This window comes from Copadichromis virginalis, linkage group LG15 (assembly GCF_057382275.1).
Source record: "Copadichromis virginalis isolate Kocher_CV1m ecotype Utaka linkage group LG15, C_Virginalis_male_GT1.1, whole genome shotgun sequence".
Lineage (NCBI taxonomy): Eukaryota > Metazoa > Chordata > Actinopteri > Cichliformes > Cichlidae > Copadichromis > Copadichromis virginalis.
The window spans coordinates 19,313,493-19,340,638 of NC_140632.1; the positions used below are offsets into that span (position 1 = coordinate 19,313,493).

A 27,146-nucleotide genomic window follows, 5' to 3' on the forward strand; every position below is an offset into this window, starting at 1 on the left:
ACTATAGCTGCTTTGACATTATCCTGTCTTGCTTTTATGGCTACAGAGGCCAAGTCAAAAAATTACCCCTACTATGTCTGAATTTGTCCAGTGTTCTCAGAATGGCATTTTTCCTCAGTTAAAGTAGTCATCACAAGTACAATAGTGTGCAATGTTCAGTCTACAGACAGGTGTTTATGCCGCAACCTTATCATGTCCTTTCCCACAATGGTAGTCTGTAAAAGCTTTGTGAAGTGTGGCATATAACTTTGCAGATGCAATACAAAAACTCTGAATCATTGTTTGGCATTCTTAAGGTTAAAGAAAGTGAGACTGAATTCTTTACACCAGTTCTGTAATATGTACCAGCTCCTTACTAGCTGGCTCTCTCCAACTCACATTCATATCACTACTCAACCTCTTTGAGATTTCTGTTCGTGGTTAGTGGTTGCTGGGGATTCCTGGGGATTCCTGGTTGTCTTTGAAATTAATTGCTAAAGCCCCAGTCACACAGGCCTACACACATACCCCTTGCAAACATCAAAAAGCGTGAGTGGTTAGTGAGTGGTTGAGAGCAGTTGCAGGCATTTCGTGTGCTACACCAAAAACCTCCTTGTGATTGCATACTGTACGGACAAATGTTTGTGCATGTTGGAGGTACATCCCAATCCCATTGTTGTGATTGTGTTGCAATCATTACTGGAAAAAATTTATTATTACACATATTACAAAGAGCACTTCTCTTAAAATCAATGCAGCGTATTTTTATTAATCCCAGGACAAAATAATTAATTACACAAATGATTACATTACTTTTGTGTTTCTCTATAAAAATTATCTGAGATTTAACAATATCAACACACCAACACAAATCCTTATCCTGTTGAGGAGAAACACATTTTCTTTATCTTAGTGTTTAGGTATGAACACAAAGCTGACAACACAAAATAAAGAAAATTAAATTCATGAATGAATGAAATTCATGAAAACCAGCAGCCTGACTGCGCATCCATTTGTTACCTGCTGAAGTTCAAGATCTAGTAGCTGACCTGGGGTCAGCATTCGCTCAGCTTTAACATCACTCGGTGTCCTTGCCTTGGTTAGCTTTAGCATTCTGTCTGTTCAGATACTAGCAAAGAGCCAAAGTTGTTTTAGCAGCACAATGCAGTTATTTCTGTTCATACTTTGCGATCATATTCTCATTCTTTTCTGCTCAGAAAGCCCAAGAAGAAAGAAACAAAACAAATCCTGGTTTTCCTCACTTTTTCCGACACACGAGGTCTGAAGTACCTGGAACATTTTTACAGGTGTTTGCAGACAAGTCGGTGTATCCTATGTAAACTACAGTCAACCATAGTAACCTGCTAACAACCAGAGTAATCACAAGGACCTTTTGGTGCAGCACCCTCTTTGTGACGTATGTCAACCAGCAACAGCATGCAACCTGCAGCAACCACTCATAGACCAGTCTCCAGTCCTGTGTGATTGGGGCCCTCAACAGCCATCTGAGCCTTTCAGTAGAAAAATAACTTTGAGGCGAAAAAATGTGCAAGGGAATTTGAGTAGTGCTTTATCACATTCCATTTCAACATGGAATGAATCACTTACAAATGTTATTTGGACAATAAAAAGGGAAGAAAACTTTGTCCAAGGTTTAAAAATGCTGGAAGGAGGGTCGGTGTTCAAGAGCTAAGAAAGAAACTCCGTCATCCCACAACCTGATTAAAAAAACTAGTTATATATAGTCTAACTATCCATCATTTCTTTGTAGACATTGTATAATTAGTCACTTGTGCCTTACATAGATGTTTAAGTTTTCATGGTTACATTCAATGAATTTGCAGTTATCCAAAGCTAAAGTGCCTTCCAAGCTTCCCCCTGTTAAAGTCCCCTTTTGGGATAATTTCAGTGTTTGTTAACAAAGTCCAAAATGTATTTCATTCCCCATAAAACATTTGCAAATGCTTCTGTTTGGAGTAGTTTAGCTCTATTAGCACTGTTGCATTGATTGCATTGCATTAATGTGCAAGCAGGGCATGAGAAAAACCAAATGGAGGCTTCTTTTAATTCATTGCTCATGACATTGTTGGTCCATCAAAACATTTTGTACAGTAGCAACACAGTTTAAAGATGATAAAAGTGCTGTGTGTTTATAGACCTCTTTTTAAGGAAAGAAGAAGATAATAAGAGTATTAAAAGAGAAATGGTAGAAAAGTTTCAGGCCACATACAGCCCTGACCTTCTCTTTGGGAGATCCCTGTATGTGCATGTGTTTGTGTGAGTGTGTGTGTTCATGGGGCCAGCCCTTTGTCAGGTTCTGATTGATGGTCTGACCACAGGCAGGACGATGACTCAGCAGTATGGACGTAGTGATTAATGTCTTAATTGTGAAAGCAGCACGACAAACCTAGATTTACTCCCCCCTTTTACCCCTCCTTTCCTCACTCGCTCTCTCATTCTTTCTTTTTTTCCTGTGTGCACCCCCACCTCCTCAATCTCACCCATGATTTGTGACTTCGCTTCAAGCAACAGCAGATAGACATTTAACATGGCGTAAGAGGAAAGAGCTGACATCTTGTGGGATACCTGGACCAGAATGTTAAATGAATTAACATTTTTAAGCTGTTTTATTGTACAAGTCATATTGTATTTTAGGCCCAGATCACTTCTGTCACTGGATATTCTTTAGCAGTTCAAAATTTTCTATCTGAAGATAAGTTTCCTCCAGCTTTTACAACCACTCTCAAAGGGCTCTACTAACCCTACAACTGCACTTTCTCGGGTTCATCTGTAGCAGCAACCGGGATGCTCACAACTTGTTGTCTGCAAATACACATTGTTTGCTGGCATTTCAAAATTCTACTGTTAGGCTATGTACTTGGTCAAACAGATGCTCCCTTATCACCTCACTACGAATGTCCCTTCACTAGCTTCCTGTCACATTTAGGTCCCAGTTTAAAATTCTCACTGTGACTATAAAAAGTTATTTGTAGGTCAGATTTCTGCTATAATCTAAAAAACAATCTAAAATGACTGTTTGTTCACTTTTTTCTGCATTAACTGTTTGTTAAGTAATGCACTGTGTGACTGATCAGCAGTAAATTGCCACACTTCCTGCTTGTGGGGTGGAGATTACCTCAGGGATCGGCACTGAACCCCTTTTTTATGCATTGGCGATTAACAGGTTGACAGATGAGGTCATGCAGAGGTCTCCATTAAATATGATGTTTGCAGACGACATTGCATTCTTTTGTGTGAGCAGTGAGTACATGGGCAGAGCCTAGAGAGTTGGAGGTATGCTCTGGATAGAAGAGGAATGAAAGTCAGGAAAAGCAAGACACAACACAAGGCGTAAAAGTAAATATCTAAGGAGTAGAGTTAGTGAAGGTGGATGAACCACTGGGGTCAGCCATTCAAAGCAACGAATAGTGCAAATGAGAGGTGAAGAAGAAAGTGGAGGCAGGTAGGAGTGGGTGGAAACGAGCGTCAGGACAGAAGGATATCAGCAGAAAATGAAGGGGAAGCCTCAGGACGTTAATTTTGTTCATCTAGATATAGCGTTTTTAGGTGGAGAAACCTTTTGTCTCATGCAAGTGATCTGTTCAGTTACGGAGGGACAAGGCTAACTGAAGAAGTCATTTGGATGAGTTTCAAAACATGGCTCCCACTGAAATATAAAGTAACCCACCTTTAATCAGTGAAACATCAAGTTATGCAAATCTTTTTTTCATTTGGAGTTCAATAATGACACAATACATGTATTACTTTAAATTCTGGTAGGACAAAGTGTTGCACAAAGCCACTCTCATCCTCCTACACACACACACTCACAAACTCACACACACTACCTGTGTAACTACTACCACAGAAACAATCACAGATTTTAGAGACCTAAAGTGAAAGTAGAACATCTAGGAAAGAAAACCCAAATTAAAATCCATTTGACGGATTTGTTGCAGTGATGAAAGTTTAAAAATCCAACTTCGGAACAGAGCCTTTCTGAACAATACATCATGTGGCTCTTATCTATGGCTCAATAAGGACAAAAGCTTGCCACAAGTTAAATGTCACAGCTTGATGAAAGAGGGAACTTTGTAGGCAAGTCAATGGGGCTTGGATAGTATAGATAGGCCTGCACAGCTGGAAAGAAAAAAGTGAAGGCTTCTACATTATAGAGCATTGATTACAGTTTAAAAGATGGAAAAATACTTCAGAGCCTAACAAGCCAATTCCATATTTGCTATGATGACAAAGGTTTCGACTTGTGTCTAACAAGTGGTGTGAAGGATACTGATTTGTCTGCGAATGTTAAACAATATGAATATGCTTCAATGTTTCCAGAAAGATAATTGAAAGAAATACTTTCTGAAAATTGAAAAAGAGACAGACACATAGATGCTTGCTAGGTTGTCTGTGAAATAATAGGTGTCTGCTAACTTTTTGCATCAACACTGGATTAGAAGTTGAGGAGATTGAAACAGGAAACAAAGTGATAATGAAGTTTTTTTTCCCCCAAAGTTTCCAACAAAATGTTTCACCTTTTCCAGCTGTTCCACCAACTCCCTTTATGCCATCTGGCCATCTCTACACAGATTCCCTGCACTAATATATCATTGAAATCCCAGTGAAAATTGACCCACTCATACACTTTGTCTCTAAACCTGTTGGCCCGAGTCAATGTGCGCCTTAGATAAAAGTTTAAAAATGTGTTTTCTTTTTGCTGATTGTGGATTTTTATTACATTATTGCCTGCTGTAGAGCTGAGGTGATTCATCCCTCCTTCTATTTACTCTAATACAGTCCTATTCTCTCACTCTCTCTCTGTTTTCCCACATGAAGGGCTCCAAGGTGTCATCTCGTTGGGCTGACCCGGACCATTTCGCCCAGCGACAGAGTTGCATGAACGCCTTTAGCCACTGGCTAGGTTTCATGCCCTTAGTGCACTCCCAGATGAGGTTGGACCCAGTGTTGTTCAGAGACCAGGTTTCCATCCTGAGGAAGAAGTACAGAGACATTGAGAGGTTGTGAACACACAAGGACACGACAAATCACAGTAGAGGCTGGAGAGCTGTGTGTGTGTCCTGAATGACTGTTTATGAGGCTATAAAGGAAAATTCACACATGCACTGGACATAAAAGTGATAAAACACTGAGGTATCTGCAAGACCTTTAAATGCAAATTTCTATGGGAAAAAAAAAAGCTTCTGTACATGTGGTTGGTTACAGTGAGCAACTGTGCATAGCTGCCATCTGTGACAATACACATAATATGAATGCATGTAGACACATGCAACAAAGACTTGGACACATTCAAGCTGACCACGTGTACGTATGTGTTGCATGGTTTAAACAAGACAAGACTGTGTTTAAAAAAAAAAAATCAAGTATGTCTACAGTGGAAGTTGACAAACGGCTAAAGAGATTCGAGGTTGTATTCATGAAGTCAGTAATTAAAGAAAAGAGTTTGTGTAGACAAAAAAGAACAAGCTGTTCTTTCTGGCCACATCACAGCTAATGGCCCCAAAACACCCAGAGACGATGGCAGTGCACCTCTTGTATATTACTGTAGATTTGCAGCAGCAGTTCCTGTCTGTATGAAGCAAATAAAAAATAAAATAAAGAGATGTTATGTTATAAGGCGAGAGGATTTGTCTCAACTCAGTTCAGTTCTTCCATTCATTTTAAGAAAATTGCATCTTTCTTTGACTACACACTCTCCTTGTTACTCTCCTTGCTGTTTTGCCTGCACATCTATAGTGAAGTAAACAATAACGAGACCATTTATTTTCAACAAGGAACTGACTAACTAATAAAGTATGATTAATGCAATCAATAAAGAAATAAGAACATCAAGAAATGTCAACATCTGTCAAATGTTTAGTAGTGATGTATTAACCTCACTATAAAGATTAGATATCAGTTTTCATAAGATTAGCTACAGCTAATGAATCCACAAAAGCTTATGGGAAGTAAATCTCATCACTTTGCTTTGGCCATAGTAAACAGCAGCAGTGGTAAGGAGTGGGAGGGCAGCAGCTTGGTTCATAAATGCATAGTCTTTTTTACTGTCTCAACCTCAGAATCTACAGACGGCAAATGAGGCAGCAGCTGGTTTTACTGCAAGTCCACCGAATTACATAAAGTATGTAGTGGTGAACTGAAACAGCAATGAAATAAGCAACATCAGCTTTAAAGCCTGGGGTGAATAAAAAGACCTTTATGATACCAGTGAGAAGAATATGCAGTCTGCTCTTTTTAGCTATGTGACGGGGTATAACTTAGTTGGCAGATAACGGCAGCCTGTGGTGTGCGGGCTAGTGGGATTAGTCTTAGCTGAGAGTTGCAACTTGCTGCTGCCAATAAAAAAAAGTTTACTTTCAATGTTGCCTGGTAACAGCCGCGACCATAACTGCTCAGTAGCTGCACCTAAAGGCCCATAGTGCAACAAAGTGGGAGACCTTAATGTGGGAATCCTGGTCTAGTGTTGTATGACTCACTGTCTAAACGTAACAACTGCTCTGCTCTGATTAAAAGTCAACCTGTGTACATAAAATCATCATGTTTAAGAAAGCGTAAGAGTAAAATGCTAAAGACATTCTAAAAACTAGTAATAGTAAGTGAATTCATCAAACCCATGTTTTGTGTTGTGTATTTTAACCTGTGCTTTGTCCTCTCTCCCTCCCGTTACCCCTAACCAGTCACTGCAGATGGTCTCCAAGGGGTTCCATCAGTTTAAAGGGAGTTTTTCCTTCTCACTGTCACTAAGCGCTTGTTCAAAGAGGGTAGCTTGATTGTTGGGGTTTTCTCTGTGTTATTGTAAGGTTGTTACCTTACAAAATAAAGAACCTCAAGGTGACTGCTGTTGTGATTTGGTGCTATATAAATTGAATTGAATACAAATAAAGTAATGTTATAGCAGTACAGCAACATACCTTCTAGACTTGTAGTCAAGACCGCCTAATCCAAGACCAAGACAATACCAAGACCAGAGGGTATCGAGACCAAGACAAGACCAAGACAGACCGAGTCCAGACCAAGACAAAGTCGAGACGAGACCGAGACAAAAAAGTCTTTAAACTGCAGCCAGATGCTGCTTCGTTTACAGGTGTCAGGCATATTTATGTGTTTTTGTGATGCACTCGCACAGCCCTCCTCACCGCTGTCTACTGCCTCACTCACTTACTGAGAGGACAGACACACGCTCCACTTGACTGTCGCGTCTCTCACCCTCTCTGTTTTTCACATAATGATATTATCCTATATCCTTCCATGCGATTGACCACAATATGGAGCGATTGAAGCATAGCTGAGCCACTGTGTGAGAGCTGAGCAGCGAAAGGAAATTAAGTGAGGAGCCGGCTCTCGCTCAATGGGAGTCGGCTCTTCTGATTCACTACAAAGCACTCTCTAAGCACGGCTCTTAGAGCTGATGCTTTTGCTCATGACACATTATCGAATGTTACGTTGTGTGCCGTGGATACTGTTGACTCCAAATCTCCCGACCACTATGTCGATCTGAGACAGCAAGACCGAGACAGCGAGACCAAGACAAGACCAAGGGACCCGAGACCATAACAGTTTGCCTACCAACCTGGCATTGGAGCGGATGATGCCGTCATTCACCTCCTACATTGTTCCCTCGCTCACCTGGAGACCGCTGGAAGCACTGTGAGAATCATGTTCTTTGATTTCTCCGGTTCGAGCCCCGGCTTGGACAGTCTCAGTCGTTGTGTCCTTGGGCAAGACACTTCACCTGTTGCCTACTGGTGGTGGTCAGAGGGCCCGGTGGCGCCAGTGTCCGGCAGCCTCACCTCTGTCAGTGCGCCCCAGGGTGGCTGTGGCTACAATGTAGCTTGCCATCACCAGTGTGTGAATGTGTGCGTGAATGGGTGGATGACTGGGTGTGTAAAGCGCTTTGGGGTCCCTAGGTGGGACTAGTAAAGCGCTATATAAATACAGGCCATTTACCATTTACCATTCTCCAGTGCCTTCAACACTATTCTTCCCTCGGTTCTGAAGGACAAGCTGGAGAACTCTGGAGTGGACCATCACCTCACTACCTGGATTTTGGACTACAGTATGTGAGAACTCAGGGCTGTGTGTCGGACAGGGTCGTCTGCAGTACGGGGGCCCCACAGGGAACGGTTCTGGCTCCGTTCCTCTTCACCATCTACACTGCCGACTTCTCCCACAATTCCACCCAGTGCTTCCTGCAGAAGTTCTCTGATGACTCTGCAATAGTCGGCCTCATCACTGATGGGGACGACAAGGAGTACAGAAGACTGACTCAAGACTTTGTGGACTGGTGACAGCTGAACTACCTCCAGATCAATGCCAGTAAAACCAAGGAGCTGGTGGTAGACTTCCGCAGGCACAAGCATTCTCCACTGCAACCACTGAACATCCAAGGTATGGACATTCAGGCTGTCGACAGCTACAGGTACCTTGGTGTTCATCTGAACAACAGACTGGACTGGACTCATAACTCAGACGCCCTCTACAGGAAAGGGCAGAGCAGGCTGTACCTGCTGCGGAGACTCAGGTCGTTTGGAGTGGAGGGCCCACTCCTGACGACCTTCTACGACTCTGTGGTGGCTTCTGCTATCTTTTATGGTGTGGTCTGCTGGGGCGGCAGCATCTCTGCCGGGGACAGGAAGAGACTGAACAGGCTGATCCGAAGGGCCAGCTCTGTTCTAGGATGCCCTCTGGATCCAGTGGAGGTGGTGAGTGACAGGAGAATGGTGGCTAAGCTGTCATCCCTGTTGGACAACATCTCCCACCCCATGCAGCAGGCTGTGACAGCACTGAGAAGCTCCTTCAGTGGGAGACTGCGGCACCCACGGTGTGGGACGGAGAGATTTCGCAGGTCTTTCCTCCCCACTGCTGTCAGACTTTAACTTTAAATAAAGACAATAAAGACTTTAACTGATCAAACACACACATCCACACATGTGCAATAACACTAAGTGAAATAATCTGATGAGATTAATGAGATTAAGATGGCGCCAGTGAGGTCGGCTGCCGTCACGACTGCTCCGACCACTTTTTCTTTGTCTTTGTTTTTTAAGTTAGTTTTCAGCGTTTCTAAATCGGCAAAATCATCACCATTGGGTACATTAGGTATGACAGTGACACTCTTGTTTCTATTGGTATACAATGTACTCACAATTCGAAGTTTTTAACTCCGGATCCGAGCTGGCCGAGTGAGATCTCGAGGGAGAACAAAGGGAAGCGGCGGCGGCCTAGAGGGAAGCGAGCCGGCGTCAGGAACAGGCTGAGAGCTCGTGCACACCGCACACCTCTGCCTAGCATCCTGCTCGCCAACGTCCAGTCACTGGAGAACAAGCTTGACGACCTCAGGGCCAGGATAAAGTTCCAGAGAGACATTCGGGACTGCAATCTCCTCTGCTTCATGGCTGAACCCAGCGGTGCCGGACCACGCCATCCAGCCGGCCGAGTTCTTCTCGGTTCACCGCATGGACAGGACACGGGACTCGGGGAAGTCAAGGGGAGGCGGCGTGTGTTTAATGGTGAACAACAACTGGTGCAACAGTGCGAACGTTGTTCCTCTCACACGCTCCTGCACACCAAATCTGGAACTACTGTCCATCATGTGTCGTCCTTTTTATCTACCTCGGGAATTTACATCGGTCATTGTAAGTGCCGTTTATATTCCACCACAAGCGGACACGGTCACAGCCTTATGCGAGCTGCATGAGGCACTCACACAGTACCAGACACAACACCGGGACGCTGCGCTTATTGTGACGGGGGACTTTAATAGCGCCAACCTCAAACGCGCAGCGCCGAACTTTTATCAACACATCACCTGCCCCACCAGGGGTGAAAGGACACTGGACCACTGCTACACTACGGTCAAGGACGGCTACAAGGCACAATCCCGCCCCCCGTTTGGCAAATCTGATCACGCCGCCATCTTCCTCATGCCAAAATACAAACAAAGGCTGAAACAGGAAGTTCCGGTTCAGAGGAAGGTCGCGCGCTGGACGGATCAATCGGTGGCCGCATTACAGGACGCACTCGATAACGCAGACTGGGGCATGTTCAGAAACAGCTCCGACGATGACGTCAACGTGTTTACGGAAGCGGTTGTGGGATTCATCGGGAAACTAGCGGATGATACCGTGGAGACAAAGACTATCACAACGTTTCCCAACCAGAAGCCGTGGGTGGATAAAACCATCCGCGACGCTCTGAGATCCCGCACCGCTGCCTACAACACGGGACTCATGACGGGGGACATGGACCCGTACAAAGCCGCGTCATATAATGTGCGGAGGGCGGTGAAAGAGGCGAAGCAGCGCTACGGGAGGAAACTAGAGTCACAACTCCAACAGAGTGACTCTAGGAGCCTGTGGCGGGGACTAAGGACAATAACGGACTATAAAGCACCAACAACCGGTATGACGAACGCGGCCGTGACTCTGGCAGACGAGCTGAACACTTTCTATGCTCGCTTCGAGGCTGCAGCTAAGGTCTCCAACAATGCTAGTGTTAGCGGCGCTAACGGCTGCAGACAGGAAGATACTGCCAGCACCGGAAACGTGCTCGTCATCTCCGAGCATGAAGTAAGGAGAGCCTTCAAGAGAGTGAACACCAGGAAAGCAGCAGGACCAGACGGCATCCCAGGTCGTATCCTAAGAGACTGCGCATACCAGCTAGCTCCTGTGTTCACTGAGATATTCAACATCTCTTTATCTCAGTCGGTGATCCCCACATGCTTCAAAGAGTCCATCATTGTTCCTGTCCCGAAGAAACCCCACCCTGCTTCTCTCAATGACTATCGCCCTGTAGCCCTCACCTCAGTAGTGATGAAGTGCTTTGAACGCCTGGTCAGAGACTTCATCATTTCTTCACTACCAGACACACTGGACCCACTACAGTTCGCTTACCGTCCAAATCGTTCCACAGACGATGCCATCTCTCATCTCCTCCACACATCACTCACTCACTTGGACACTAGAAGGGGGAATTATGTTAAAATGCTCTTCATAGACTACAGCTCTGCATTTAATACCATAATTCCCTCCACACTCACCACCAAGCTGGAGCATCTGGGACTCAGCTCATCTATGTGTCAGTGGATCTCCAACTTCCTAACTGGCAGACCACAGGCAGTAAGGATGGGCGGACATGTCTCAGCCTCCACCACTCTCAGCACTGGAGCCCCCCAGGGGTGTGTTCTGAGCCCCCTGCTGTACTCTTTGTACACATATGACTGTGTGGCCACTACCAGCTCCACCACCATCATCACGTTTGCTGACGACACCGTCGTGGTGGGCCTGATCTCTGATAACAACGAGACGGCCTACCTGAAGGAGATTAGGAATCTGGAGAACTGGTGCCAGAGGAACAACCTCCTTCTAAACGTCAGTAAGACAAAGGAGCTGATAGTGGACTTCAGCACTAAGCAGGAGAGGAACTACCAGACCCCCGTCATCAACGAGTGCCCAGTGGAGAGAGTGGACAGCTTCAAATACCTCGGAGTTCACATCACGCAGGACCTGTCATGGTCCTGTCACATCAACACCGTGGTGAAAAAGGCCCGACAGCGTCTCTACCACCTCAGACGCTTGAGAGACTTCCAACTGCCCTCCAAGGTGCTCAGGAACTTTTACTCGTGCACCATAGAGAGCATCCTGGCGGGAAACATCTTAACCTGGTTCGGGAACAGCACCATGCAGGACAGACGAGCTCTACAGAGGGTTGTGCGGTCAGCTGAGCGCACCATCCGCTCCGAGCTCCCTGACCTGTACTCAATCTACAGCAGGCGGTGCTGGACCAAGGCCAGGAAGATCGTGAAGGACCTCAGCCATCCCAACAACAGACTGTTCTCTCTGTTGAGGTCAGGAAAGCGATTCCGCTCCCTGAAGACCAACACAGAGAGACTGAGGAGGAGCTTCTTCCCGCAGGCGATACGGTCTCTCAATCACACCACCACACAGTACTGACCCACACATATGGTTCTTACACACACACTGGACTTTCTGGACATTGTTTTTGCACAACACTGGTCACTATATTCTTCATTTCCAGTTAATACTTGTACAGCTGCTGTTATTGTGTATTTATTTATTTATATTTAGATTTCTTCATACATTCTTATATAGTTCTATATTGTGTATTGTGTATTTTGTTGTACAGTTATTTTATTTTCAACTTTAATTTATATATTTTATCTTATTCTTCCCAGTTAAATTTACCCTTCATTCTAATTTGTGTTGTACAGTTATTTCATTTTTAACCTTAATTTATATTTAATTCCTTCCTAGTTAAATTTACCCTTTTTAATTTTTCATATTTATTTCCTATCTTATTCATAGCCTTTCCTTTTTTTGTTTTCTTTAGGTCACGAGTAGTTGTCCAAGCATTTCACTACATATCGTACTGTGTATGACTGTGTACGTGACAAATAAAATTTGAATTTGAATTTAATCTTTTCTGGCATCGTTGTATTTTTATTCAGTTGTATATAGCATTTGTATTCTATTTTTATCTTATTGTATATTTTATTCTATTTTATTCTACTGTATATAGTATTTTATTTTATTCTATTCTCTACAGTTGTGTACTGTATTTATTCTTATTGTATTCTAATTTTAGCTTCATAAATTTTGCACTGTCCACTTCCTGCTGTGACAAAACAAATTTCCCACGTGTGGGGCTAATAAAGGTTATCTTATCTTATCTTACCAAGACAAGACCAAGTAAAAGTGGTCTTGAGACCAAGACCGGTCTTGAATGGTAAATGATAAATGGCCTGTATTTGTATAGCGCTTTTACTAGTCCCACCTAGGGACCCCAAAGCGCTTTACACACCCAGTCATCCACCCATTCACACACACATTCACACACTGGTGGAGGCAAGCTACAGTTGTAGCCACAGCTGCCCTGGGGCAGACTGACAGAAGCGAGGCTGCCATATCGCCTGGCCAACACCAGTAGGCGGTAGATGAAGTGTCTTGCCCAAGGACACAACGACCGAGACCGTCCGAGCCGGGGCTCGAACCGGCAACCTTCCGATTACAAGGCGAACTCCCAACTCCTGAGCCACGATCGGGCGACACGGGCGGTTGCCCGGGGCAGCATCGTGGTGGGGGGCAGCATCATGGGCATCGGCAAAAAAAAAAACTGCTCGTACTCATGCTTCCCCGACGTCATGCCAGCGCATATTGGGAATGGCACAGGCACCAATCGGTTTTCTATCACCCATTTGCTGGGAGTAAGGGTGCCCTCCGTTTGCGAGGTGCGCCTGCTGCTTGCAGCACAGGAAGGAGAGGGCGTGGCGATGGGGGGATTCTCTGGCTGGCTGAAGCGGCGTCTAATAACCAACTCGCAAAATAAAACAAAATAAAAACAAAACAACAAACACGAAAACACCAGACATTATGATACAGAATTTGCGCCGATGTTTTTTCAAAATTCTATACGCGAAAAGTGAGCGTGAGGTAAATCCAAGTCCATTATATATTCATGATTTGAATCCTGGTTTGTGTGAAATCCCAGAAATACACCTTAGACAAAGTGAATCTGTGAACTAGGGTGTAGGTCTATTAGGTTATGTTGTGGTGATCCTCGAGTTGGTGGATTTGTGTTCATACTGGAGTGAAAAATTAAAACCAATAGAAGATGGACAAGAAAAGTTCAAAGCCATCAGGTGCTCAGTTTAGAAAAGAAGAGGAGGAGAAATGAGCAAAAGATACAGGTAAGCTGATGTGTCATTGGATAATGGCAGGTCACCCTGAAACAATCAGAATCAGAATACTTTATTAATCCCTTAGGAAATTATGTGGGTTACAGTTGCTCCAAAAAGAAATGGTAAAAATAGTAACAGTAACAGACTAAACTCCAAACAATACATTAGATTACAGATTTTAATATTAATTAGTCATTGTCAATTGTTGATTTGTCCTGTTCTCATTGTATGACGAATTATGATGGCTGTTTGGTAGTCGTTTGCATACAACGCATACTCTCTCTCTCTTCGTGTGTGTGTGTGTGTGTGTGTGTTTCTCTGGTAAAATTCAGTCTGGTTCCGGCAACAGTTTTATGTTAATGTACAATCCTTAATATGTTTTATGTGTGTGGGGCACCAGAGGGAGTGTTCGCCCGGGGCGCCAAAAAGGCTAGGACCGCCACTGGTTACATGACACGTGTGTATAACCTTTCATAAATGTAGCTGTGTGTCATGGTCCGCGGTGGTTGGCTGGGATTTCCGTGAGGCTCCTGAACATACCTGGGATCCGCCCCTGGGCAGGGCCACCTCCTCCAGTTCCTGCAGTTTCTGGATTCACTATGGCTCACGCTCTACTCTCGGACTCAGGATACCAAGCCACCATTCTGGAAATCACTCTGTGTGCCTCGCCTGCCTGCCCTCCTGCCATCACACTCCATCTCTAACCTCCGGATCTCAGGTCAGCCTCTCCACGCCACTCAGCTCACCCTGGATCCCCGTCGCCCTCCTGTCATCGCTCTGTTTCTCCTCCTGTAATATGACTGCTTACTGCCCAGTTCTAGTCTGCATCTCAGGCCCCGTTCCCTCTCTCTAATAATAATAATAATAATAATAATAATGGATTGCATTTATATAGCGCTTTTCGGGAATCCTCAAAGCGCTTTACAATACCACTATTCATGCACTCTCACATTCACACACTGGTGGAGGCAGCTACAGTTGTCGCCACAGCTGCCCTGGGGCAGACTGACAGAGGCTGCCATATCGCGCCATCGGCCCCTCTGGCCATCACCAGTAGGCGGTAGGTGAAGTGTCTTGCCCAAGGACACAACGACCGAGACTGTCCGAGCTGGGGCTCGAACCGGCAACCTTCCTTCCAGTTCTGCGTTACCCAGGACATGCCACACCAAGCTCTACGTTTCATTGCTTTTGTCCTTGCCACATTTCCAAACTCTAAGCCTAACCAATACAATATTGTTAAATGCTGTCTCTGTTCTGGGTTTCTGCGCCTGAGTCCAGTTTCGGTTCACGCTACTCAGTCCGGTGACACTGTGTATATGTTCTCTTTTTCTACTTTGTTCAGACAGTTCCCATGACTGCAAGGAGTCTCTAAGCTCATCTTTCCATAAGGCTTCCTCATCCTTTTTGTTACTTTTTATTTCTCTTCCCGTTCGTCTGCTGTTGATTTTCCGCTCTCAACCTTATTCTCCTTCCTCGTCTCAGACACTCGATCTTACTATCTGATTCTCTCTGTGCACAAACATTTCCTTCATCTACCCCCTTCCTTTCTTTTCAACCCAGCCCCTTTGTTCTCTCTCATCTCTAATAACTAGAATCTCTTTATTATCTGAAAGTTATCACAGGTTTTACACTTTTGATCTGATACAAACTAAGATCTCAAAGCACCATGTTTCTTTATTATCCTGCAACATCTTCACATAATGCCTTTTTTTAAATCAAAACTTCCCACACACCAACAGATGATTTGATACTGTAATCAGCTAGAGTTCTTTGAAATGTTGGTGTTATTTCACGGAGAAATGCCATCTGATGTTTAATATTTATATAAAGTTTCTCTTAATTAAAGTAGTGTTGTTCTCTGAGTTACTTTGCAGTTGCATATATAAACATATACACCATATTCACACAAAAATCATGGCAAACTGGTTTCTTGAGCACAACAATGAAATCGGTGTACCGGTACTTAAGTGACCTCCACTGTCAACCGATCTCAGTCTAATAGAGCATCTTGGGGTTATGATTGAACAGGAGATTAACATCATGGATGTTGCTGTAACCTCAGTATGGACCAGAATCTCTAAGGAATGTTTCCAGCATCTTGTTGAATCGATGCTATGAAGACTTATAGCACTGCTGTAAGCAAAGTAGGTCCAGCCCTATAACTATTGATGTTTCCGGTGAGTGTTTTGGTCAAATTACATGAAACACGAGGATTTTTCTTTTTAATTATTTGTTTTCCATTTTATAAAGCTGTAAATTAAATATTTTTGGAGTGTGAGCTGTTGATAAGAATATGTAACTGTCAAGACATCATGTTAGGGTCTGACAATGCTACTGGCACTTTATATCTTCATGGTAGGTTACACTTCCATCCAATCCTAATCGTAGCCTTGAAATTCTGTATTTCCATCACAGCTTTGGGCCTCTTATGATGTGTTGTTATGATCCCTCCACACTTCATATATATTTGTGTGCGTGACATTCAAGTAAGAAGCAGACATTATCTTTTATAATGATGGTGTTTAAGAATATTTGAAACCCATAGCAACACACCTACCATGGCTTATAGCTGTAAAAAGCATTTTCCAGATGTAGATTAAATAAGTTCTCATGAATAGAGCAACACCTAATACTCTTTTCTTTGTTTGATGACTGGTTTGATGATGGTACTTACGACAAAAGAGTTAAGCTTCAGCAGATATCCTCGTGTCTGTGTCAACTAGATCTAGCGTTTATATAAAGATACAACTTGGGTTCTTCAAACCATCAGCTTGTTTTTTTTAAAGCATGACTACAAATATTTTTATAACATGAACAATTCTTCAACTGTAACTGAGCAGTTATAATGAAAGTAATTTTTCCACAGCTTTAACAAAGCACATGTTTTATTATTTCAGAAAATCCTTCTTTTAAGACTTTTTTAATTCTGAGGAATTGTTGCTTGTAGCTCACTGCTTTACTGTCTGAGTCTCTTTTTAGTTCATAAATATATCTAAAACTGGCAGCAGTGTGGAAAATATGAAATTGCCATAGCAAATATAAAGTTAGTGAAGTGGCAGTTTACATCTTGTTTTCTGTCACTCTGCAGCGCCTGGGTTTGATTTTTGTGACAGCGGCATGTTGGCCATTCTTATTCATGGGGTGTAAAATTGTAACATTTTTTCAAAGCCACTGGTGTGTCACAGTTACACATAGTGTTTACTCTGGCACAGGTGGCCCACTGGGTTTGCCAATTGTGAAATGTGAGTGTCATTCCAAACATCTAATTTGTCATGCTGGTGAGATGTATTTTAACCAAAGTATAAAAATGATCTGCAGTTATTGTTTTTTTTTTATTTGACCCTTATCAACTAACTGTAATTAAAAGTGTCCAATCCCAATTCTAGTCTTTAAAACCTAGCCAGCGGTTAGCAATTCTTTTTTACAAGGGACCACTTGAAAAACTGAGACTGTTGTGGAGTTCCACACCAATGAGCTGAACTCAACTCTGCTCAGTACTTTTAAAAAAAATCTTTTTTATGTTTATAGGCCCATATCTGTCTGCAATCCAAATTTTTTATGCCAACATTTCTTGGCTAATGTTAAAAGAACATCTTTTGCATATGTTGTGGAATCTACTAAAACACCATTATGCATTACTCGGGAATAAGAGCATGCAATAAGAATGTGTTGTGCATGTTTGATCTACAAATGGGTTTATTACAACAGGAGACACAGGCTCTCTCCTGTGGAACAGGAGCTTCCAGTTTGTATTTAGGAGACAGATATGCTTTCAAGTTTTAATATTAGCCTTAGTGGAAAACTTTCTTTTTTGATAAAGCTAATAGCAATGGTAAGATTAGGTGACCTTGAAAAATAGGTTATGATGTTCAGGATCCACGATGAGCTGATCAATTTTCCTCACACATTCGTTTTTTATTTTTGTTTCAATCTCTTCTAGTTTGTGTTTTATCCTAGTCTCTTTTTTTCTCTTCTAATCCCCTTACCCGTCAAAGACTCACAACCGTTGGCTTCCCCACCTTGAGTCTGGTTCTGCTGGAGGTCCCTTCCTGTTTAAAGGAAGTTCTTCTTGTTTTTCTCGCTTTTAGAGAACAGTCTTGTTGTTGGGGTTTTCGCTTCTATATCGTTTGTATATGGTCTGGTAATGGTAGAGCTGGAAGTGCCAGAGTTGAAGGTGCTAAGATTTTTGTTGGGAGTGACCAGCAGGGACAGTGTATCAGTATATCAGTGAGACCTCTCATGTGTCAGATACAATGTTAGAGAGGCAAGATAGTGTGACAACCCCTAAAGCGAGCAGCTGAAAGAACAAGAAGATTATAGGGTCTTTAGCTTTCAACATAAAGCTCCTCAAAGCAGCTGTTGTTATGAGTTGACACAATATACATCAAAATGTTTAGACTAGAATAATAATTATTGTAATAATTAATGTCCTGACACTGATTGGACACTGATTGGATAATAATAGAATGGCCTGTCATGTAAAAGTTGGCTATTTTAAATGACTAACCACCAACCCTGAACTACTTCCTAGATTTTAAAGTACTAACACCTGCACACTTCATGCTTCTGCATGATTTACAACAAACAAAGAACAGCAATACTCACAAGTTAAGGCTAATTTAAGAATTTCAATAAATGAATGATCTTAAAAGATAACAGCTTGCTCATAAGGGCCCAGATGTAGCGAATGAAACTAAAACTGAAGTTGGATTCACAGCTGTAACAATAAAACACATTCTGGCAGTGCCGCTGTTGGGAAACGATGAGCAGAATCTTCTCTGCTGTCGGTGTGCTCACCTTCCAAACAATCCAAACTATGCTTTTTGGTTGTGGCTCATCTTTAAGCACTGCTTTCCTACAGTAATAATCAGAACTGAAATGTTCACTTGTTTGTTTGTCTCGCATTTTGCCAGTCTCTTCTCCTGTATGAGTTAGATTGAAGCTGCTGGACTAATGAGGAGTCTGTCTGTCAAGATGATGCTCGAGTTAGTAAGTTCCTTTTTTTAATCATTGGCTTTTTCTCAAGGGCAACACAATCTCTCAGGGCATGTTTCTCTTGTATGTTTGTGTGTGATGGTAATATGGCAGTAAATGTGCACATATTAACACAAACTCTATGCATATTCATTCATCAATTCTTCTTCTTTTGTTTGCGTCTGTTCCACCTGAATACGAGTCAGTGAAGCAAAGAGAAAAGGTCTTCTGCCTGTAAGGAGCTGTCAACGGGGAATCCAGAGAACGCTAATATCTTTCAGACTGTTTCACTGCGGCAGATGCTGACTTTTTCCTTTTCTTTTTTTTTTACATTTTCATGGCGACACACAAACACAAAGCCTTCGCCTCTGTAGGATCATGTTAAAGGGCTTTGTCTGCACTGTGATCAATACAGGCCAGTGTTAGTCATTGGATGTGATCATCCATGGGTTTCCTCAGGAGGGAAGTAAACCGCTTCACTTCTCATCGTTTGTACTTCACTACAGTGAACACGGATCCTTGTTCCTGCTGATGTCAGAAAAAATCGGCCAGTGGAAAAACACAAAAATATAAATCTTGCAAGGGGGACAGTAAAAGGCACAGAAGGATTTTAAGTGACGTAAAACAGTGGAATATAACTGCCCGAGGGGACCTATGAAGTAACAAGATGATAAGCAGTTTTGTTGAGGACCATTTTAACTCTCCCATAACAATTTCTAGGTCGCCTGACACAGTTTTATGAAACTGACACATAAGTTTGTTCTGCTACTTTTAGCCCCTTTCAGTCATTGTAAAAGAAAAAAGAAAGTACACCCACTGTAAGTTGTTCTGTATATGAGAACATTAATAATAAAAGCCCATCTGTTCCTTGAATACAACCTCAGATGAACAACATCATGACATATTACAATGCATCATCTATTTATAACAACAACTAAGCCAAACTGCAGAAACAGCATGCGAGAAATGAAGTACATGCTGTGATTCGGTTGCTTGTAGAACTACTTTTAGCAGCAACAACTTGAAGTAATTGTTTTCTGTATGATTTTTATCTTCCTTCCATGACTTTGCTCACAGTCTTTGTGATGCATTGCTATGATTGGTCGTTGCCAAATCTTATTTTTTTGTATTTGAACTTCAATATTTTATATGGTAACTGAGCTCTGTAGATTCTAAGATCTAGCCCTTGGGTTTGCTGTAGTGTTTTTGAGCATTGCACGGTTTGACGTTGAGGTGAGTTTGCTGGGATGTCCACTCTTGGGAAGATTTGGCAATCTTTCTCACTATAGATGAAGGACTTCAAACTGTTTGGATGGCCTTATAACATTGCCCAGATTGATGGAAAGCATCCCGAAGATCATTGCTGATGTCTTTCCTCTTTGACATTGTGTTAACACATGAATGCCCCAGACCAACAACTGCCAAAACATCAGCTCTATGGAGATGATGATCATTTAATGAAATGCAGTTGATTAGCAGCTTCTCTTACCCTCTCAATTCCTATTGAAGCATTAAGGGTGTAGTTCTATTTTGATCAATACTGTGTGTTGATCACCTGGTGGCTTTCCACTGCCTTACTGTGTCCACCTTGCGGACAGACCCTAGATTCCTCACCTGTTTTTCACCTCAGCAGCTTTTCATTGCCCAATGCAGATTTATGATTCAGCATAAACACCACTTTCATCCAACTATCCAAAGTTCATGCTTTCTTTTTTAAATCACTATAGCCTTGTTTTCATTTGTTAGGTATTATTGCTAGTTTTGTTTGGTTCATCTGTAAACGAGTTTCATTTTATTTAGTCTATTTCTTATAGCTATGCCAAAAACATTAATTCCTGTTTTTCATATTTGTTTTGTTGTGAATTTCATGTTTGGTTAATGCTTCAAAATTTTCACACTTTTATGTCAGTTCAATTCCGTTTGAATTCAGTGTAATTATATAGCACCAAATCACAAGGCGCCTTCATCTGTCGGCTGCTTACACATTGAACTCTCTGTTGGCAATGCTTCTATTGAGTCAGCCAGGTGCAGCCTGAAAATGTTGTTTTTTTGTTTTTTTTTTAATGCTGCAGTCACACTTGGGAAAACAGTGGTTGGAGGCCACGGCACTACCATGTGTAATGAGCCTGCGATCTTCTTGCCTTTGAATTTGTTGCTTTGCAGATGAGGAGCAGGTCTGTGACCACACACAGTGAGTGGCAGTCTTCAAAATAACTTTGGTTTTTCGGGACAGCAAATAAAATAGCAATAAGATGGAGTCAGCATGCTAGTTTGTGATCAAGTCAGGTCAAGCTGGCAATTAAATGCAATGAATTTGTGATAAAGTGATCGAGGGTGACAAGTCTAAAAATTAAATAAATAAATAAATCATAAATTCATTGCCGTTTATGTGCACCAAAATTCACATTAAATAATTCAGAGTCCAGCCAGAACATCTAATATTGGAAAGAGAAATTTAGAAATTCCTCCTCAAATAGTGATACTTGCTGCTATGTAAGATTGCCTTTATATAGGAATATAACCAGAATACAACTAGCCACAGACTTTGATTGATTGCAGTGTGTTGGCAATGTGTCTGCCTTTGTATATAATTAGATGACAGTTATTTGCAAACCTTCACAAAACTGAAAGTGCCTGCAGATTACCTGAGTCATACCACAGTTGGTAGGAGACAGGTTGCCTCCCAGCAGGCGACCTGTGCGCTCTCCTTGTAATGGAAAGTTGCTTCTGACAGGTTGAGGGTGTTGCACACTCAGCCCCTGGATGACCAGCTGGTTGTTGCAAATATTTACGATTGGCCACTGAATGTGAAAAATGAATTGCAATCACTGATTTTTTCTGGTCAAAAAAGGTTGTCGGCCTTTTTACTCTAATGTGACTCAAATGTATTTTGTGCAGATATTTGTTTAAGAAATAAAATTACAAGGTGAGTCTGTAATTTTTCCTCTACTTAAGCAAAAACAAAAAAAAATTAAAGTAATTAAATTTAATTAGTCTAAGGCACCACGGTGGCACGGTGGTTAGCACTGTTGCCGCACAGCAAGAAGGTCCTGAGTTCAATTCCCCCATCAGGCCGGGGTCTTTCTGTGTGGAGTTTGCATGTTCTCCCCATGTTTGCGTGGGTTCCACTCCAGCTTCCTCCCACCGTCCAAAGACATGCAGCTTGTGGGGATAGGTTAATTGGATAATCCAAATTGTCACTAGGTGTGAATGTTCGAATGAATGTGAGTGCGAATGGTTGTCTGTCCCTGTGTGTTGGCCCTGCGACAGACTGGCGACCTGTCCAGGGTGTACCCTGCCTCTTGCCCTATGACAGCTGGGATAGGCTCCAGTGCCCCCCGCGACCCTGAAAAGGATAAGCGGAAGCGAATGGATGGATGGATAGTCTAAGGCACAGGTGTCAAACTCCAGGCCTCGAGGGCCAGTGTCCTGCAGGTTTTAGACGTGTCCAGCTGATTCAAATGGCTAAATTATCTCCTCAACATGTTTTGAAGTTCTTCAGAGGCCTGGTAATAAACTAATCATTTGATTCAGGTGTGTTGACCCAGGGTGAGATCTAAAACCTGCAGGACACCGGCCCTCGAGGCCTGGAGTTCGACACCCCTGGTCTAAGGTTTGTGGCTTGTTTTGTTTTTGTTTGTTACTGTGAAGTAAAAAAGTTGAATGAACATCTTCCAAATGTGGTGATTCCATAATTTTTGCCAGGGGCTATAAGTACTCCTTTACTGTGTGGCATAAGTAATTACTGATAAATAAACACTTTAATTATATTTGTAACTATCCTCACTTACATATAGTGCCATAAATGTTTGCTCTGTACAATATGACCGCAGTATGAAACGAATACAAAACTGTAACATCCATCTCTTCTTTCCATCAGTCCAGCTGAATCAATCAGTCCTGACAGCCAGCCTCTCCTCTCCTTTCATCTCCCTTTCTCTTGATTTTTTTTTAAAGCCGTCAGCATCCATCTCATTCGCCACAGCTTTATTATGCAGCACAGCCTCAATAAAATAATAAATGCATGAATAAATCATACACAAGCCCAATCTATCTGATTCAAAGGGTTTGGATAATTATTCAGTTTTTTTCATTGATTCGTCGTGACCCTAAATAGTTTCTAAGGTTATGAAATGGGAAATTGATCAGCGGAGAGCCCTGATGGAGAGAGGAACAAACTCACATAATATCCAAATATTCAAATCTCTCTCCCGCTCTCCTCCTCTCTCCACTCTCGCTCCTCAAATATCCGTGACCAAATGGACTTATAATTGGAAGTCAGGGCGCACAAAAATACTCCTCACCTTCTCGCTGAGTTGTCTAGATATTAGTTCTGCTGAGTTACAGGGTTGATATGAGCACATGGGAAGAAGATGAGGGAAAGAGAACAACATTAGGAGGGGGCATTCACTTGTGTTTGCACGGGACTTTCTCATCCTATAATTTTTTTTCCTTCTGTTATTTATTTATTTATTTATTTATTTTTCGTCTGAGGGCGTGGAGGTTTTACACACAAACACACACTAAAAGAGTTACACACACATTCCCTAGCCCATCTTTTCCTCTCTTCCAACAACGTTTCTCATTATAGCCTGTCTCCTCGTGTTTGTCATATTGGGCGGTCACCCATGATGATATCATAGGGTACTGGGGTATTTGTTGTGCGTGTGTCTGTGCGTGCGTGTGTGTGTGTGTGTGTGTTCAGTTGTTTGCAACCATGACTTGGCTTTTCACAACACCCCTGTGAGATTCCTCACACATATGTCCACACACAGACTCTCTCTCTCGGTCTCTCTTTCTCTGACAGAGAGTCAGAAAGTCCCATTAGCTTCCGAGCCCTTATTTCTTCCTTGTGGGTGTTGAGAGTCCCCCATTGTCTGAACTGAATAGGACATGTCTCTGGATCTATGAATCCTATTATGAAGGAAGTGAAAGGAGGGGGAGGAGGGGAAAAGGATGATGGGTAGATGGATTTTAGACAGAGCGATAGAGTAGCAACGTGTGCTGACAATAGTCTCAGCAGACAAATAACAAAAAACTGGTCTTTTTTTTTTTTTTTAAAGGCCTAAAGTTTTCTTTGTGGCAAAAGTAAGAGAGCTTTGAAATTAGTCACACATGTCAATGCCAAAACATCTTAGGAAGAAGATCAATAAAACACACACAGAAAAAAAAATGGCTGGCTGTAGACTTTGTCTTTTTGCCTTCCTTCATCCGTGACATAGCCTATGCACATCACTGATGCCATTGCCAGCATTTCTACCAGTGTGTACTGGGCTACTGGTAAATGTAGGGAGGCCTATGGACATTTCTAAGCAGGTGGTTACAGAACAGGTTATGGTGTAGATTAGAGGGTAGGTTACAGCATTCCCTATTACACTGGAGCTAGCCATGACCAGCATGGACGATGCACATCTGCGTTGACCCATTACTGGTGTGACAGTTGAACACAATTTAAGATGTTATGGTTAACATAATACTATAACCTCTGACCCAAATATTCTGTGGACTGATGAGACAGAAGTTGAACTTTAACACAACATTTTATAAAAAGAACATCATAGGAACAGTCAAACGTGATTGTAGTGGGATGAAATTCTGAATTATGCAATCTATCAAAAACAAAAATCTTGAAGGAGAATGTTAAGCCATCAGTTCATGCTCTATAACAAAAACTCGCACAGGTTATGCAGCAGGACAAATATCTGACACCCACCAGCATGTCCACCATGAGTAGGTAAAAAAGGGGGGGCTTAAAAAAGTCTGAACTTACTAAATCTGATTGAAATGCTTTGTTGTGACCTTAAACATGTCAGTTTAGTATGGCTTTATCTACCTGATGATATTTTAATCTAATATTAAAAATGGTGCGATGGTCTGAAACATTTAAGTGTGAAAAATGTGTAAATTAACTAAGCAAATACTTTTTCAGGGCAGTGTATCTTTTGCCTATGCATGAACTTTTAGTGCTGATGTATTAGAGAATGCTAATAATTTTTTAAATTAAGGTGCACATGTAAGTCACCTGGTGTTACCTTAAAAATATAAACACTGACATTTACAGTGTGTTACATTTCAGAATTTAAAATCAACATTAAGCAGCAAACCAAAGGATATCTGGCTGTAGCATCATCAAGGGCAATTAGTTTATTTCATCCTAACATACTTTCCATTAATTTGGCCACTCTGTCTCTATGGGTAGCGTTGCATTCTCCACCTTTGTTGTGGAGTTTTGTTACTGAGTATTTCAGGGTACGAAGCACACTAATATAACTCTGCAGCTGTCCAGAAAGTGGGCCTGACTTAGCAACCAAGACTATGATTTTGATGACTGCGTTATAGATCTCTACCGTGCAATATGACCAAAGGCAGCGATTACTCACTGTGTCCTCTCTTTTTCACTCTTGTCCATGTAAACTGAGTGGTTTTATACCCTGTACAATGGAGTTAGAGTATTTGGAGTCGTGCTTTCAGTCACCTGATTCATGTAGTCCAATATTTGTTCTCTTTTATCCATTTTTGCCTCCCTGTAAACTCTTAAGGGAAACAGAATGCTGGAATGTTTTTTTATTTTCTATTTTTAACATGTTTGATTTTATTTTCTGTTTATGCTATTTGTATATGCACAAATCTCTATGAGTATCCCTTTTTTCATCCTCATTTCATACATAGTTGGTTCCAAAATATCCACTGCAGCCTTGTTAACTATAGGAATGGAAGCTGAAGAAAGAAGTGACGATGATGTTAAAACACGATGACAGTTAGAGTCAGGTTGGAAAAACGGAAAGTATTTACACTGCTTGGGGAAAAATTGGACCCAGTACATGTAGAGCATATTTAACCAAATTTGAAATACATGGGGAATATTAAGCAAAAAAGTCCCAGCAGGAGCACAAATGATGATGTATAGAAGAGAGTTATCGCTCTAGAGCAATGTCTTCTGCCATTTCTGCACTGCTCCATCTCTGAGATCAGGGAAAAAAAGTGAAGCCTAAGCCCACATTAGACCTTCTATATCTCTATCTGCAAGCGCTGACACAGGAGGTGCAGTGCGACAGCTTACACTTCAATGAACAGTAGAATTAAAGTTTGGAGGCAATTCTTTTCCTGTCTTACTGAGGGAGGACTTAGAGAAAATGTTATTTCTTCGTGACTAAACCACCCTCCACACCACTCATTTTTGTGCGGCACTAATATAATTAATGCAACAAAAACAAATGAAGCAAAAGGAAATAAGTTTACAAAAATTGGTCAAGAACGAAAAAAAGGCCAAATACAATATAATAATAAACAAATAGAAATTACCCTATTTGCTTTTCCACCTATGACAATATTGATTTATTGCAAGGCAAACATCCATGTGAAATTAAATTTTGCTCCAAGTGATTTATTTTAAATGAAAACTGTCCTAGACAAAACATCTCATCTGTGTGTCAGAACTGAAACCTCTTTGCATCATGCGCTGTTTAATGCTTTGTTATGGCCAAACACTCACACACACAGACATGTGTACACAGAGTTCCTGAGGGGAAAGTGTCAGGAAATGAGATCTAGATCAGGAGGGAAGGAAGTTGAATTCTAAAATAAGAAAAACAAATCAACACCACTGAAACAATCTGGCCTCTGTCTGTGTGTGTGCATGTGTGTGTGTAAGAAGTGTAAATGAAATGATCTGCACACTTTGTAATTGCTTTCTACCCAGCAAGGGTGCCATGTTCATGAGAAAGGAAGTGATAGAAGAAAAAAGAGAGACAAAGACCAACAAACCAAAGAAAGTTCACTAAGACATGAGCTGTACACACCTGAAAATTAAGTGTTATTATGCAAGTTTTTTAATGCTCCAGTCAACATGCTTATACAGAGTAAGAATGAAAAAACTTTGATGACAGGGACTAGTGAAGTATTGGTATGTTACAGTGAACATGCTACCAACCCTACCGAGAGTCCCATCGTGTATCAGCATCCAGTAAGTACCAACCCAAGTACTACAAGTAATGATTATTACACAAAGCTTGTTTTTCAATGAGTCACTGCAAAGCAGTCTTTTTCAAGTAAACCAAAGCCAGCGTTTAGGTCAATGGTCCACATGAAATGAGGATGAGCCAAATTCAGGTATCTGAAGTCTAAACAAATAAAATAGAAGACAGCTATAAGATAAAATGTGTCATCTGCAAAGCAGCTAATGTATAAAGCTGGTGATGGTGCATAGTATAAGAGCATGTAACAGGATGCATTGTGAGCTCATTACACTGTCTAAATGTTTCAGCTGAAGAGTTACATGCATAGGAAGATATTAGGTTGACGTAATGGTTGAATCCGTGTGTGCTGCATGATCTGACTACACTGTGCCGTTGTCCCAAATACGTATAATTGCTGTACTGTAAGAGATATGTAGAAAAGACTAGAGTTTAAAGTGTTGGTAAGTGTCCTTGAGTTTTCCTAAAAAACCACAAGGAGACTGCACAAGCATTTTTTCCAT

At 41.9% G+C, this 27,146-nt stretch overlaps 1 protein-coding gene across 1 annotated transcript in view; it reads left to right on the forward strand.

Moving 5' to 3' along the window:
• LOC146692277 (exostosin-1) overlaps positions 1–5,389 on the forward strand; it is a 371,232-nt gene extending 365,843 nt beyond the window's left edge. Inside the window, exon 13 of the mRNA XM_085432334.1 lies at positions 4,819–5,389. Within this exon, the coding sequence (XP_085288460.1) occupies positions 4,819–5,007 (189 nt within the window). The 3' untranslated portion in view covers positions 5,008–5,389. The remainder of the gene's footprint in view (positions 1–4,818) is intronic.
• The last annotated feature ends 21,757 nt before the right edge of the window (positions 5,390–27,146 follow it).